The sequence below is a fragment of the Saccoglossus kowalevskii genome, chromosome 6 (genome assembly GCF_978046115.1).
Source record: "Saccoglossus kowalevskii chromosome 6, keSacKowa6.1, whole genome shotgun sequence".
Lineage (NCBI taxonomy): Eukaryota > Metazoa > Hemichordata > Enteropneusta > Harrimaniidae > Saccoglossus > Saccoglossus kowalevskii.
In genome coordinates this window covers 23,391,219-23,406,370 of record NC_140646.1, presented here as the reverse complement: position 1 = coordinate 23,406,370, position 15,152 = coordinate 23,391,219, and the positions used below count along the sequence as shown (strand labels likewise).

Below are 15,152 nucleotides of genomic sequence, written 5' to 3'. Positions count from 1 at the left end.
CTTTGACCGAAAAAAAAAACAGTATTTTATTCTGCCAGATATCCGTATAATACTAGTACTCAGAAATGTTCCGAATGGAATCTTTACTAATATATTAACTTTACCTATTTGTTCAATCATTCATATGTTCATATAATATGAAACCAGAAGTGATGATGTCATCGTTGACGTCAGTATTGATCCGCGCATATATCCGAATGACTATGGCCGAGTAATGTAATAATGGAACATGAATAAATAATATGAGAAACGATAAATAAGTACACGAATATCCCTAAGCGTGAAACACAATGCTTAGCAAGGGCGTCACAGTAAAATGTTGAGTGATGTTTATTAAAAAAATATAAATAATTAAAGCATGGAGAGGAAATTGACAAACAAACTACTTCACACTACAGAAATGTATTACGGCGGCTTAATAAAATCGGACTATTTGATTGAAGATAAATGTAATAATACTCGAGTGGACAGGCTTGCTATCTTATTTGTGGTACTCGGTGATATTCTCTGAAAAGTTTGCCCCACTCGAATAATAGTAATTAGAGAAAACATAAAACGTTATGTTCACTCGATCATGTGTACACAGATGTGATATTTCTATCGCGAAAATACTAATATAGTCATTCGTAGTTATATTTATTAGACACATACAATCCTTAGGAAAGGATAAAAGGGTCTTACAAAAAGAAAATTAAAAACTAATTAAAATATACGAAGCACGTTAATTATGAAAGCGTGGTAACGTTCTTACAATTAACACCCGCTCAAGTTCACGACATACATGAAACGGGGTCAATGAACTCATTACATTTGTTGCGGCACCTTCTCCAAAATCTTAATAACAAAGGCTCGTCACAAGCTAAGCGTCGCGAGGTTTGAACGAGATGTTTTGGTAAATCCACAAACGCTTAGGAAAAGTTGTATCGGTTGCACAAAGCGTCGCCGACCACAGTCTCCAACATCGGTGTCAGGGACTGTGCACTGGCGATTGGCACACACATACATACCTACCCCCCCGGACTCGATGGATTATGACACATGTGTAATTGCAAATAACTTGTAGTTTATTTTTTGTATCAAAGACTTGACTTACTAATATACTTGGTATCAATCCTGTATTACATTTTGTGTTTCACGAATTTAATTAGTTTATTAGTTTTTCTTTTTTACGCATGTATTTGAGGGCGCTCGTCCCATTTTTCCTCTTCAGGCTCTTCTCTTATGGCAATTCAGGTAGATTTGATATCGAGCTTGTTTAAGTTGAAAGATATTGCTAACTCGGTAACGCGATAACTGCGCGCCGGTTAATAACCATTGCTTACAAAGTTAGGGAAAATAATAGACATTTCAATATTAGCCACGATGATGACTTCGTTGCTCGTTTATCTGTTAACTTTCTCCTATTTTTCAAACATTCAAAATGAGATGAGTTTCTTTTCAATGGACCGCATCAATGAAATCAACTTGTTTTCTGCATTTTAAAAATATATTTATTATTATCTGAATACAGAACATAACAAATGTGGTGTATACAGTATGTTTTTTTTCTCCCGTAAGCGTGCACCTGAGTTTACATCGTATTATGTACGTGCCTTTGTGTATAAACTGTGACGTCATCAGCAAGGGCCACCGAATGCAAATGGGGCGCTTGATTCACCTCATTATAGCAATGGCTACTATGATTGGACCGCCGCATAATTGAATTCGAACGCTGCACTCCGCTGCCTCCGCTGTCTCCACTGCTCCCTTACGTAGATGAAAAAGGACGATATTTGTCCGTCTGAAAATTGGATATTTGAATCGGAGTACGAGGCAGCGATCGACGAGGAGCGGTCAGGGAATCTTCGGCTTACTATCTGTCCGAGGTAAGCCTGAAAACGGACATCGATTGGGGAGGATTAAGGAGACTGTAACACCATCATGGGTTGTACTATGAGCGCCGAGGAAAGAGCCGCAGTAGAACGAAGCCGGCAAATTGAAAAGAATCTAAAGGAAGATGGAATTAATGCAGCTAAAGATATCAAATTGCTTTTATTAGGTAAGGAGAATATACGTAAAATAATCAATGGAATATTTTTTTAAAAAAAATCTCAATATGGCGTGATCCACCCTTTGACGATGTGTTGAGGATGAGATGTGCATCTTGCTAGTCAGCCGCCATATAAAGGCAACCATATTGGAAGATGAATTATGCCGGATGAATTAGAGTATATGCCTGTCATCTCTGATAAAAAAAGCTCTTCTATGTTTTTCTCTTTGTCTTTCAGGGGCTGGTGAGTCCGGGAAAAGCACCATAGTTAAACAAATGAAGTAAGTCTCGTCCCATTTTATTTCATAATTCTCATCCGTTGTTTTCCCATGATTAAAATACAAATAAATAATGAAATTGTGTACGGCATCATCCGTGTGTATACACACACAACCCAGTAACATAGGGCCCCATTATATTAATTGTTGATACGACCGTCCAGACTTTAACACCACCATTGCAACTCCGTATCGTTTGTATATGAATGATTTTTCTCCCTAATAGATATAGTATTTAATTACATTAGTGTGTGGTGTAGCCGAAGGGATAACACCCGTCAGCCGCATTATCTAAATGTTAGCCATTTTGGATAAAATATGTTTTAGGGTCAGTCACTACTCACACGTTCCCTGTGTTATTTTTTTTTCAATCCATACGTGTCAGGATTATCCACGAAGACGGATTTACGATCGAGGATTTGAAACAATACAAACCGGTTGTGTTCAGTAATACCTTGCAATCAATGGTAGCTATGCTCCGTGCAATGGAGGTGCTCAAAGTCGAGTACGGAGACAAGGAGAGAGAGGTCAGTGCTAAAAACAATCTTCTACCCGTATTTTCCTAAAATAATTCTAGCTGTGTGTAACTCGATTAATTGTAGATAGGTAATGACATGCCGTGCAAGGTACAAGTTCACGTAGCTTACATGAATCGTATAATAAAACAATGTGATTTCAGAATACAAAGCACACACTGCGTGTATATACGTGTATTTCAGTAAATACCGGTACCGGCATCTTAATTATCACATATTTAATATTTAAATTCCGTAAAACAGTCTCGTGGCGAAATTCGGCTGGTTTCACATGTAGTGGGGGTTATTATTAAATCTACTTGCGTGCATTATCGTGGTATTTATTTATTCCTAGAACGACGTCAAATACTGGGTTTCTTTTGAGGGGGTGGGTTGTCAATAAAATGATTTAGAAGTGGTACTGTGGGGTATTTGCGTTTGATATCGTAAACAGTACCGTATCTGGGGTAACCAACACATGCAGTCTAGGCGTTGCTCAAAAGAGCAGGTCGACGAGCTAGCATGCGTTGCATAAAAAAAAACCTTTGCGGGCCCCACCGGGGGATGATCAATAGGCAGACGAGGTACGCCGACCCTGAAAACAGCGCATGTTTCATTACAAACTATTAATACATACGTTACTCTAAAGGCAAATATATAAATTATATAAATAACATAAAAGTAAAATAAAATAAAATAAAATAAAATACAGGGCAAATTTGTGGAAGGCTGTGTAGCCGGAGAGAATATACACACACTGTAATTCGCCCATATAGCGATCGGTGTATTGTGCGTTGTTTGACGGTCGCCATGATGAACGTCGCACACACCCCAATCAATACACGCTCACAGACGGACATGCAACATACCCACTGTCTCCCAATTTAATATATTACAAGTGCATTATAGTGCCTCAACAACGTATCATGTCTGATAAATACATTAGGCAAAATTTATCCGGCATTCGCTTCTAAATGTATCGGTTCGCGGGATGCAGCTCTCTTTCATTTTTCTCAATGGACTGCGTACAACGGTGTTAATGATATGCACGTTATGCCGAGCCAGTACACATTTACATAATTGTATTCAAACAGGCAAAGAGGCGCCGATAGGCGGTATTGCACGGGTGTCAAGCTTAAAATTGCAATATACATTGTAAAATAAATACATTAATATTTATATGTACAATACATTTTTTTTCGCTAGTACAAATCAATCATGAAAATAAGCTTAATCAAACAGGCACGTGAAATTAATTTCAGGGTGTGATTCATCTTTTGGGAAATGGGTTAGGCATGCGCAGTACGGACTATCGTGACCCTTTGCGAGAGACCATGTTTGTCTTGCTTATTGGTCTGCTCAGCTTGAACAATAATAAGTACTTGCCTTCTTAACTTTTGTTTGAGTATTCCTGTCTTGAAATCTTATTATAAAGGGAGGCTGAGGGACTATGCACATAAATAATTGGTGACAAGGACACGTACGCGGTATCAATAGAGACACGCAGACAAATAAAATCACACACAATTAGTCTCGCCGCTGTTAATTGGCGTATGGGAACCCGGATGTAGTTTACATAATGAAGACAATTCTCCTCTCACTTCAATTAGGAAGGACCTAACTTGGTGAATACAATTTTACCCAATAATAACATAACCTTGCACTTCGTCAAGGTCACACGACCACAATAATTAAATATTCATTATGTCGGCTGTTTGTCCAATATTTATGTTTGTTGTAACAATGCTTTGGTTCTATTGTCGTGCATATGTGTATATACATAGACCTTAGAAGGAGGTCTGCCACCGTGATGGGCATTAGTTATGGGAGCGCTCTTTTCAAATTGAAGTACTTTCCAACATCGTTAATATTCGGAAGTCGTTTAATGGCTTCACTCCATTGACTGACTGACCTGCTCCAGCAGGTGCAATATGACATAATTCACTGTTTCTTTTCCATCGTGTTTTGTGGAAATATTAAACATGGTACGGACGGGGGTATAACATATGTTTAATTCAGAGTCATAGTTTTGATTTTCAGAGATATAGAATAGTATTACACAATAACCCTGATAAATAAAATAATAATAATAAATAAATCTGATTTTCATAAGAGTCTGTGACGTATTCCCTTCATGTCTTGTACACCTTTGTGCACGGAGGGAAGATTTTCTCTGTTGCGATATCGAGCGATCAGAGTCAGAAGTACAATAATTTATCTGACGATAGAATCATTCTATATCATCACTGCTTTAAATACTATTATGTAGACAGATGGTCCCGTCTAAACAACACCCCTGCTAATCGTTTTACCAATAATGATCTGCTTTTTATTAAAAATGGCTTTAACTTTTTGGAACAATGCACTTCTTCTGGTGGTACGTATTATACACGATGACGCAATCGCCCAACTATTATAAACCTGATAGGTCGGTAGTAAAAGGATACGTAGTAATAACCTATATGTTGGCTAAAATAGTTTTTAACTATGACACAATTGAAGCGATCGTGTGGAAAGTGACGTGACGCAATTGGAAGAACACTGCTGGGGGAAGCTGGTGAGATTGTGATGACATTCTATTTTTCATACGTCTTTGATACGAAACTATTGCTCGATAAGTAATCCCGGCGTATATGTACGACATCAATATGCAGTGATTCGTCTTATTCTAACGTCATCACTGCGTACAAGCCCTAACCTCATCTATCCATGGCAAAGAGTCTATTTTATCTGCGGTTTTACCGTGTCCCCGATAACACAATATCATACTTATTATTGATGAAACGAGCTCACATATAAGAAATACAACCACGTTGTTTGACGTCATCAGTACGTGTGTACAGTCATCACCCTGTTCAGTGCATTTGACCTATTAAACTGTACCCCCTAAGTGAGGAATAATATATAAGCGTTCAGACAAACCTCAGCGGACGTGTGTGTGTATGCAGGAGGGGGGGGGGTCAACAACGCCCAATCAAGTTTATATTTAATTTATTTACAAAACACCGACTTGGTTGCTCAAGCTCATCATGCTCGTCTTCACCAGAAAAATAATTACTTTTCCTAATTACTAATACTTTTTTATATTTGTACAATACCATAGTGTCAACTCCCACCAACCTAAACCAAATATACCAGTGTGAATTAGATCATTCTGGTAGACTGGAATATAAAATATACCAATGTGAAATAGATCATTCTGGTAGGCTAGAATATAAAAATATACCAATGTGAAATAGATCATTCTGGTAGGCTAGAATATAAAATATACCAATGTGAAATAGATCATTCTGATAGACTGGAATATAAAATATACCAATGTGAAATAAATCATTCTGGTAGGCTAGAATATAAAAATATACCAATGTGAAATAGATCATTCTGGTAGGCTGGAATATAAAATATACCAATGTGAAATAGATCATTCTGGTAGACTGGAATATAAAATATACCAATGTGAAATAAATCATTCTGGTAGGTTGGAATATAAAATATACCAATGTGAAATAGATAATTCTTGTAGGCTAGAATATAAAATATACCAATGTGAAATAGATAATTCTGGTAGGCTAGAATATAAAATATACCAATGTGAAATAGATCATTCTGGTAGGCTAGAATATAAAAATCCAAGTGAAATAGATCATTCTGGTAGGCTAGAATATCAAATATGCCAATGTGAAGTAGATCATTCTGGTAGGCTAGAATATAAAATATACCAATAGGAAATAGATCATTCTGGTAGGCTAGAATATAAAATATACCAACGTGAAATAGATCATTCTGGTAGGCTAGAATATAAAATATACCAATGCGAAGTAGATCATTCTGGTAGGCTAGAATATAAAATATACCAATGTGAAATAGATCATTCTGGTAGGCTAGAATATAAAATATACCAATGTGAAATAGATCATTCTGGTAGGCTAGAATATAAAATATACCAATGCGAAGTAGATCATTCTGGTAGGCTAGAATATAAAATATACCAATGTGAAATAGATCATTCTGGTAGGCTAGAATATAAAATATATCAATGCGAAGTAGATCATTCTGGTAGGCTAGAATATAAAATATACCAATGTGAAGTAGATCATTCTGGTAGGCTAGAATATAAAATATACCAATGTGAAATAGATCATTCTGGTAGGCTAGAATATAAAATATATCAATGCGAAGTAGATCATTCTGGTAGGCTAGAATATAAAATATACCATTGTGAAATAGATCATTCTGGTAGGCGAGAATATAAAATATACCATTGTGAAATAGATCATTCTGGTAGACTGGAATATAAAATATACCAATGTGAAATATATCATTCTGGTAGACTGGAATATAAAATATACCAATCTGAAGTAGATCATTCTGGTAGGCTAGAATATATAATATACCAATGCGAAGTAGATCATTCTGGTAGGCTAGAATATAAAATATACCAATGTGAAATAGATCATTCTGGTAGGCTAGAATATAAAATAGACCAATGTGAAATAGATCATTCTGGTAGACTGGAATATAAAATATACCAATGTGAAATAGATCATTCTGGTAGGCTAGAATATAAAATATACCATTGTGAAATAGATCATTCTGGTAGGCTAGAATATAAAATATACCATTGTGAAATAGATCATTCTGGTAGACTGGAATATAAAATATACCAATGTGAAATAAATCATTCTGGTAGGTTGGAATATAAAATATACCAATGTGAAATAGATCATTCTGGTAGGCTAGAATATAAAATATACCATTGTGAAATAGATCATTCTGGTAGACTGGAATATAAAATATACCAATGTGAAATAAATCATTCTGGTAGGTTGGAATATAAAATATACCAATGTGAAATAGATAATTCTGGTAGGCTAGAATATAAAATATACCATTGTGAAATAGATCATTCTGGTAGACTGGAATATAACATATACCAATGTGAAATAAATCATTCTGGTAGGTTGGAATATAAAATATACCAATGTGAAATAGATAATTCTGATAGGCTAGAATATAAAATATACCAATGTGAAATAGATCATTCTGGTAGGCTAGAATATAAAATATACCATTGTGAAATAGATCATTCTGGTAGGCTAGAATATAAAATATACCATTGTGAAATAGATCATTCTGGTAGACTGGAATATAAAATATACCAATGTGAAATAAATCATTCTGGTAGGTTGGAATATAAAATATACCAATGTGAAATAGATAATTCTGGTAGGCTAAACTATAAAATATACCAATGTGAAATAGATAATTCTGGTAGGCTAGAATATAAAATATACCATTGTGAAATAGATCATTCTGGTAGGCTAGAATATAAAATATACCAATGTGAAATAAATCATTCTGGTAGGCTAGAATATAAAACATACCATTGTGAAATATATCATTCTGGTAGACTGGAATATAAAATATACCAATGTGAAATAAATCATTCTGGTAGATCGGAATATAAAATATACCAATGTGAAATAGATAATTCTGGCAGGCTAGAATATAAAATATACCAATGTGAAATAGATAATTCTGGTAGGCTAGAATATAAAATATACCAATGTGAAATAGATCATTCTGGTAGGTTGGAATATAAAATATACCAATGTGAAATAAATAATTCTGGTAGGGTAGAACATAAAATATACCAATGTGAAGTAGATCATTTTGGTAGACTGGAATATAAAATATACCAATGCGAAATAGATCATTCTGGTAGGCTAGAATATAAAATATACCAATGTGAAGTAGATTATTCTGGTAGACTAGAATATAACATATACCAATGTGAAATAGATCATTCTGGTAGGCTAGAATATAAAATATACCAATGTGAAATAGATCATTCTGGTAGGCTAGAATATAAAATATACCAATGCGAAGTAGATCATTCTGGTAGGCTAGAATATAAAATATACCAATGTGAAATAGATCATTCTGGTAGGCTAGAATATAAAATATACCAATGTGAAGTAGATCATTCTGGTAGGCTAGAATATAAAATATACCAATGTGAAATAGATCATTCTAGCAGACTGTAATATAAAATATACCAATGCGAAGTAGATCGTTCTGGTAGGCTAGAATATAAAATATACCAATGTGAAGTAGATCATTCTGGTAGGCTAGAATATAAAATATACCAATGTGAAGTAGATCATTCTGGTAGGCTAGAATATAAAATATACCAATGTGAAGTAGATCATTCTAGCAGACTGTAATATAAAATATACCAATGCGAAGTGGATCGTTCTGGTAGGCTAGAATATAAAATATACCAATGTGAAGTAGATCATTCTGGTCGGCTGGAATATAAAATAGACCACCCTGGTAGGCGAGAATATAGAATAGATCACTTTGGTAGGCTAGAATATAAAATAGATCATTCTGAAAGGATATCTAGGTTTGAATACAATCTGGATCATTGTGTTAGAATATAAAATAGACCATTCTTGTAGGCTAGAATATAAAATAGACCATTCTGGTAGGATAGAATATAAAATAGACCATTCTGGTAGGATATAATATAAAATAGACCATTCTTGTAGGATATAATATAAAATAGACCATTCTGGTAGGATAGAATATAAAATAGACCATTCTGGTAGGATAGAATATAAAATAGACCATTCTTGTAGGATAGAATATAAAATAGACCATTCTTGTAGGATAGAATATAAAATAGACCATTCTTGTAGGATAGAATATAAAATAGACCATTCAGGTAGGATAGATATATAATAGACTAATCTGGTAGGTTAGGATATTAAAAAAACGTTCCGGTAGACTATAATATAAATTAGACAATTGAGGTAGAGGTGCTAAGACCAGATTATAAAAAAGACCATTTTCACAAGCTAGAATATAAAAAAGACAATTGTGGTAGAGGTGTTAGGCTGGAATATAGAATAAACCATTCTAGTAGGCTAGAATATAAAATATACCTCCCTGGTAGGCCAGAATATAAAATAGACCATTCTGGAAGGATATAATATAAAATAAACCATTCTGGTCGGTGGGTAGGATGGAACATAAAATAGACCATTCTGGTAGGATATAATATAAAGTAGACAATTATGGTAGAGGTGCTTAGACTAGAATATAAAAAAAGACCATTCTGGTGAGCAAGAATATATAAAATAGACCATTCTGGTTCGCTAGAGTGTAAAATAAACTATTATGGTAGAGGTGCTTAGATTAGAATATAAAAAAGACTATTCTGGTAAGCAAGAATATAAAATAGACCATTATCGTAGGCTAGAATGTAAAATAGACAATTGTAGTAGAGGTGCTTAGACCAGATATAAAATAGACAATTGTGGTAGATGTACTTAGACCAGAATATAAAATAGACCATTTTGGTAGGCTGGAATATAAAATAGACAATTGTGTTAGGGATGCTTAGACCAGAATATAAAATAGACCATTTTGGTAGGCAAGAATATAAAAAAAAACAAGTGTGATAGAGGTGCTTAGACTAGAATATAAAATAAACCATGTGATAGAAGTGGCTAGGCTAGAGTATAGACAAGACCATCACGGTAGGCTAGAATATAATAAAGACATTGATGGTAGAGGTGCCAGAGCTAGAATAAAACTAATCTATATTATATTATAGGGATACTGCATGTACGATTGCAGGTCTGCTTAAAATCGTGTGTGAAAATCGAACTGAAAACAATTTACAATAAATCGCATTGAATGGTCATAATTTGTCCCAACTTCGACACAAGGTGAAAACGACGCCATTTTGTGACTTGTCTGTTTGCAGGTGCACTGAATAAAATCAAAATGAGGAATGTAGGGATTACTTTCATCGACTCTTTTGTTTAAATTCTCGATGACAATGTGATGATGTCTCATATGACGAACGACACTATTATAGTAGCTGACCCACTGAATTAACCCTACATACAATTATTCTTTGTATAAACTGATGACGAGTTTGTCTCCGATGTTCGATATGGTAAAAATCAGGCAGTTTTCATTTATTTTGTTTTTCTTTTTTTTTATTTCCAGTGCAAGCGAACACGTTCATAGTTTTGCTCTAACTTGTTTTATTTTTTTATATTTTATATTTTTTTTATTTAACAATGAAAATTCGGTGACAATTTCATGAATTCAATTTACATGTGTTTCATTGTGTCGTGCCACCTGTACACATATTTCGCTTCTCTCTTGCAATCGACTTCTCAATGCTAAGCATCGTCAAGGACCCTGTACCGTTGCCATGCCAACATAGACGTAATCGACGGCTTCTTAAGTCTACATCTAGGGTGCATTCTGTGTAGACGTTAATGTAATGTACCACGCATTTAATAAAATGCAGACAAAATATTCGAAAATGCCTTATAATATACATTTCATAAAAACGTAAGGCATCACATATGATAGTGGAAATGTCATCATTCTACCAAATTATGCCATGATATATACTTGTTTTATTTAAAAAAAATTAAATATATGATTTTATTTTAACCTTTAAACATATCTCTAATTTCATGTAAATATTGGTAAATTATTTGCCAAAATGTGACACCGAAGTATATTTTTTTTATTATCACTATCCCTTCTAATGTTATTAATCTTATATTTTTTCACAAAGATGGTGGACGTTGGTTTTCACGCGCATGCGCATCACTCAGTGCTGCCTTGTACATGACGATCTTAACCGTGTTCTCTCTTTCCCTTTTATTCCCTGTTTAATCTCCAATGCCGGCTATAAATAGCAGGGAATATCAGTACACTCATTTCCATTTTCTTTATAATTGTTGACGTATTGCGTACATCTACCTCGCGCTAGCCTGTACACCCGAACGACGTGCTTCGAGATACATTCAGCCTCCAATAGTCACACTACGTCACACATCCCTTCCATTTGATTTTTCTAGTATATGACTGTGACGTCATTGCGCCTTGCATGTTATAATTCGGAATCACGCGATTAATAGTCTCCAATACGTTAACACGTGAATGCGATGACCACAGTTACACACTATAGAAATGTTACAAAATATTAAAAAACAAACTATTTATAAATCGCACAGTGACACTCAAAAATATGGCGGAGAATGCTAAAACGTCGTAGCCTTGGTTACCAATTGTCCCCGTTCGTATATGTAGTCTTTTCCGATTATTTATCCTATACAATATTATGGCAACATAAAATGATAAAACTGTTAATTCAAGAGGCGAAGTGGATGTGTCTGAGTATTTTTGAAAACGTTTGAAGCATGTTGTTTGTGATTTTATTTAGATAAGAATAAGAATTTTTTACTTATTTGTTCCTTTTTTGTTAATTTAAGAATAAAATATATTCCTGCTATTTTTTTTAATCCCCCAACAGTCAGTAAATATTACAAATTAATGAGTACAAAAAATATAGATCTTCTTCAAAGACTGGGAGCCTTTACTTTTCACGCAATGAAATTGCGAAAAGAGCTACAAGTATTGTCAATTGTTTAAAAATTGTAATTTTATTTTCAAATATAAATAATGTATGTAGATATTATGGGCCGATGGCCTTCTATTATAAATAAAGACCACATATATATAAAATGAGTTATCTTAAACGTTAAAACATGCTTTGGCAGCAAACATATTTTATTTTATTTGAAAATATAATTTTTCAGTTGTTCGTGTAATCTCCACCATTAACCAAATAAATATATATTTTTGACTAGATGTGTCTAAAATGCCATACGCGCACACGTCTGGCAACATATACTCTGTAGACACCATATATACACCCACTTTCATCGAGCTATCATACAGACAAACATCTGCAACAACGACTTTCTCGAGCCCATATAGCTGGCACAATACGTCTAGAACACAAACTCTGTAGACCCTATATAGACATTCACTGGCAACGAAACACACCATGCCTGCATATATCTGGAACATCGACTCTGTAGAACCAATATAGACATTCACTGGCAACGAAACACACCATGCCTGCATATATCTGGAACATCGACTCTGTAGACCCCATATAGACATTCACTGGCAACGAAACACACCATGCCTGCATATATCTGGAACATCAACTCTGTAGACCCCATATAGACATTCACTGGCAACGAAACACACCATGCCTGCATATATCTGGAACATCAACTCTGTAGACCCCATATAGACATTCACTGGCAACGAAACACACCATGCCTGCATATATCTGGAACATCAACTCTGTAGACCCCATATAGACATTCACTGGCAACGAAACACACCATGCCTGCATATATCTGGAACATCAACTCTGTAGACCCCATATAGACATTCACTGGCAACGAAACACACCATGCCTGCATATATCTGGAACATCAACTCTGTAGACCCCATATAGACATTCACTGGCAACGAAACACACCATACCCACATATATCTGGACCATCAACTCTGTAGACCCCATATAGACATTCACTGGCAACGAAACACACCATACCCACATATATCTGGACCATCGACTCTGTAGACCCAATATAGACATTCACTGGCAACGAAACACACCATACCCACATATATCTGGACCATCGACTCTGTAGACCCAATATAGACATTCACTGGCAACGAATTACACCATGCCTGCATATATCTGGAACATCGACTCTGTAGACCCCATTTAGATATTCACTGGCAACGAAACACACCATGCCTGCATATATCTAGAACATCAACTCTATAGACTCCATATAGACATTCACTGGCAACAAAACATATCATGCCTGCATATATCTGGAACATCGACTCTGTAGACCCCATATAGACATTCACTGGCAACGAAACACACCATGCCTGCATATATCTGGAACATCGACTCTGTAGACCCCATATAGACATTCACTGGCAACGAAACACACCATACCCACATTATCTGGAACATCGACTCTGTCGACCCCATATAGACATTCACTGGCAACGAAACACACCATGCCTGCATATATCTGGGACATCGACACTGTAGACCCCATATAGACATTCACTGGCAACGAAACACACCATACCCACATATATCTAGAACATCGACTCTATAGACTCCATATATGCATTCACTGGCAACGAAACATATCATGCCTGCATATATCTGGAACATCGACTCTGTAGACCCCATATAGACATTCACTGGCAACGAAACACACCATGCCTGCATATATCTGGAACATCGACTCTGTAGACCCCATATAGACATTCACTGGCAAAGGAACACACCATGCCTGCATGTATCTGGAACATCGACTCTGTAGATCCCGTATAGACATCTACTGACAGCGATGCACACCAAAGATACTATGGTTGGGTGCAAATTGACCTGATCGGTAGTTTTGACTAAATAAGTTCTACCCACCTCTCCCTTCATTTGTCAAGGAACTTACCACTTCTACTGTCATGGCGACTACGAGATTACTTTAGTTCTACCGTAGATTGTTTAAAAGATCACAATGGCAATACAATTATCCCAGCTGTCGACATTTTCGTAAAATAAGCATAGTAATTCGGCGGCAAAAATCGCAGTATTCCGATGTGAATACTGAATCACGAGTTTTAAATTACCTGTACGTATAGGTAAATCAATACGCATGCGTGTTCGAGTTTTTTGTTTCAGCAAATTCAACACTACTCGATCAGCGACTGTAATCGCAAACGATTTAGGGGTTTCCTATTGCAAATAAATGGGTGTATTTAAGGGCTTTCCTTTCAGATATAGGGGTGTTTATTGAAAAAACCTTGCAGTCGGAAGAGAACACTGTGTAAAACGTTTATAAATGTCATTATGCAGATTATTAAAGTATTTGTTGACTGTCCCCACCATCAATTTCTGAAGATAGCCATTGTAGTTGCAGTGACTCTCGTGGCTATTCTTTGATTTGGGAGGCAGCCGCCAGGGAAAATGCTTCATTATAGAAAATTAATTTTATTGAAACTTATTTATTTATTTTTGTTATTTTTATTTTTTTATTTATTTTTGTTATTTTTATTTATTTATTTTCTCTGAGTGCCATCATTTCGAATTCAATATGGCGGATCGACATTGAAACTACTATATCCGTCGTAATCATTTATCTCTATCATCTAAATACTTTTTACTGTAAAACCTTTCTTCTTCTCACAAGACAACTCACCGACACAGTCTCATTTTACACCTGTGTCTCATTTCATAATTCATGTACATACTTAGGATTCCCACCATCATCACCAACAACATCATCATCATCATTGTTAGACACATACAATACAAAACAACAACAGCAGCGTTAATGACGTCATCATTCCCGTCATGCAACATTTTACCTATTGTCCTGTTAATTCTCTTCAGCGTTTTTT

General features: G+C 35.3%; 1 protein-coding gene across 1 annotated transcript in view; it reads left to right on the top strand.

Annotated features, from left to right (window-relative positions):
- Positions 1 to 1,622: 1,622 nt before the first annotated feature.
- The window catches only part of LOC100377101 (guanine nucleotide-binding protein G(o) subunit alpha-like), a 31,286-nt gene continuing 17,756 nt past the window's right edge, over positions 1,623 to 15,152 (top strand). Inside the window, exons 1-3 of the mRNA XM_085500215.1 lie at positions 1,623 to 2,038; positions 2,268 to 2,310; positions 2,693 to 2,834. Of these exons, the coding sequence (XP_085356341.1) occupies positions 1,921 to 2,038; positions 2,268 to 2,310; positions 2,693 to 2,834 (303 nt within the window). The 5' untranslated portion in view covers positions 1,623 to 1,920. The remainder of the gene's footprint in view (positions 2,039 to 2,267; positions 2,311 to 2,692; positions 2,835 to 15,152) is intronic.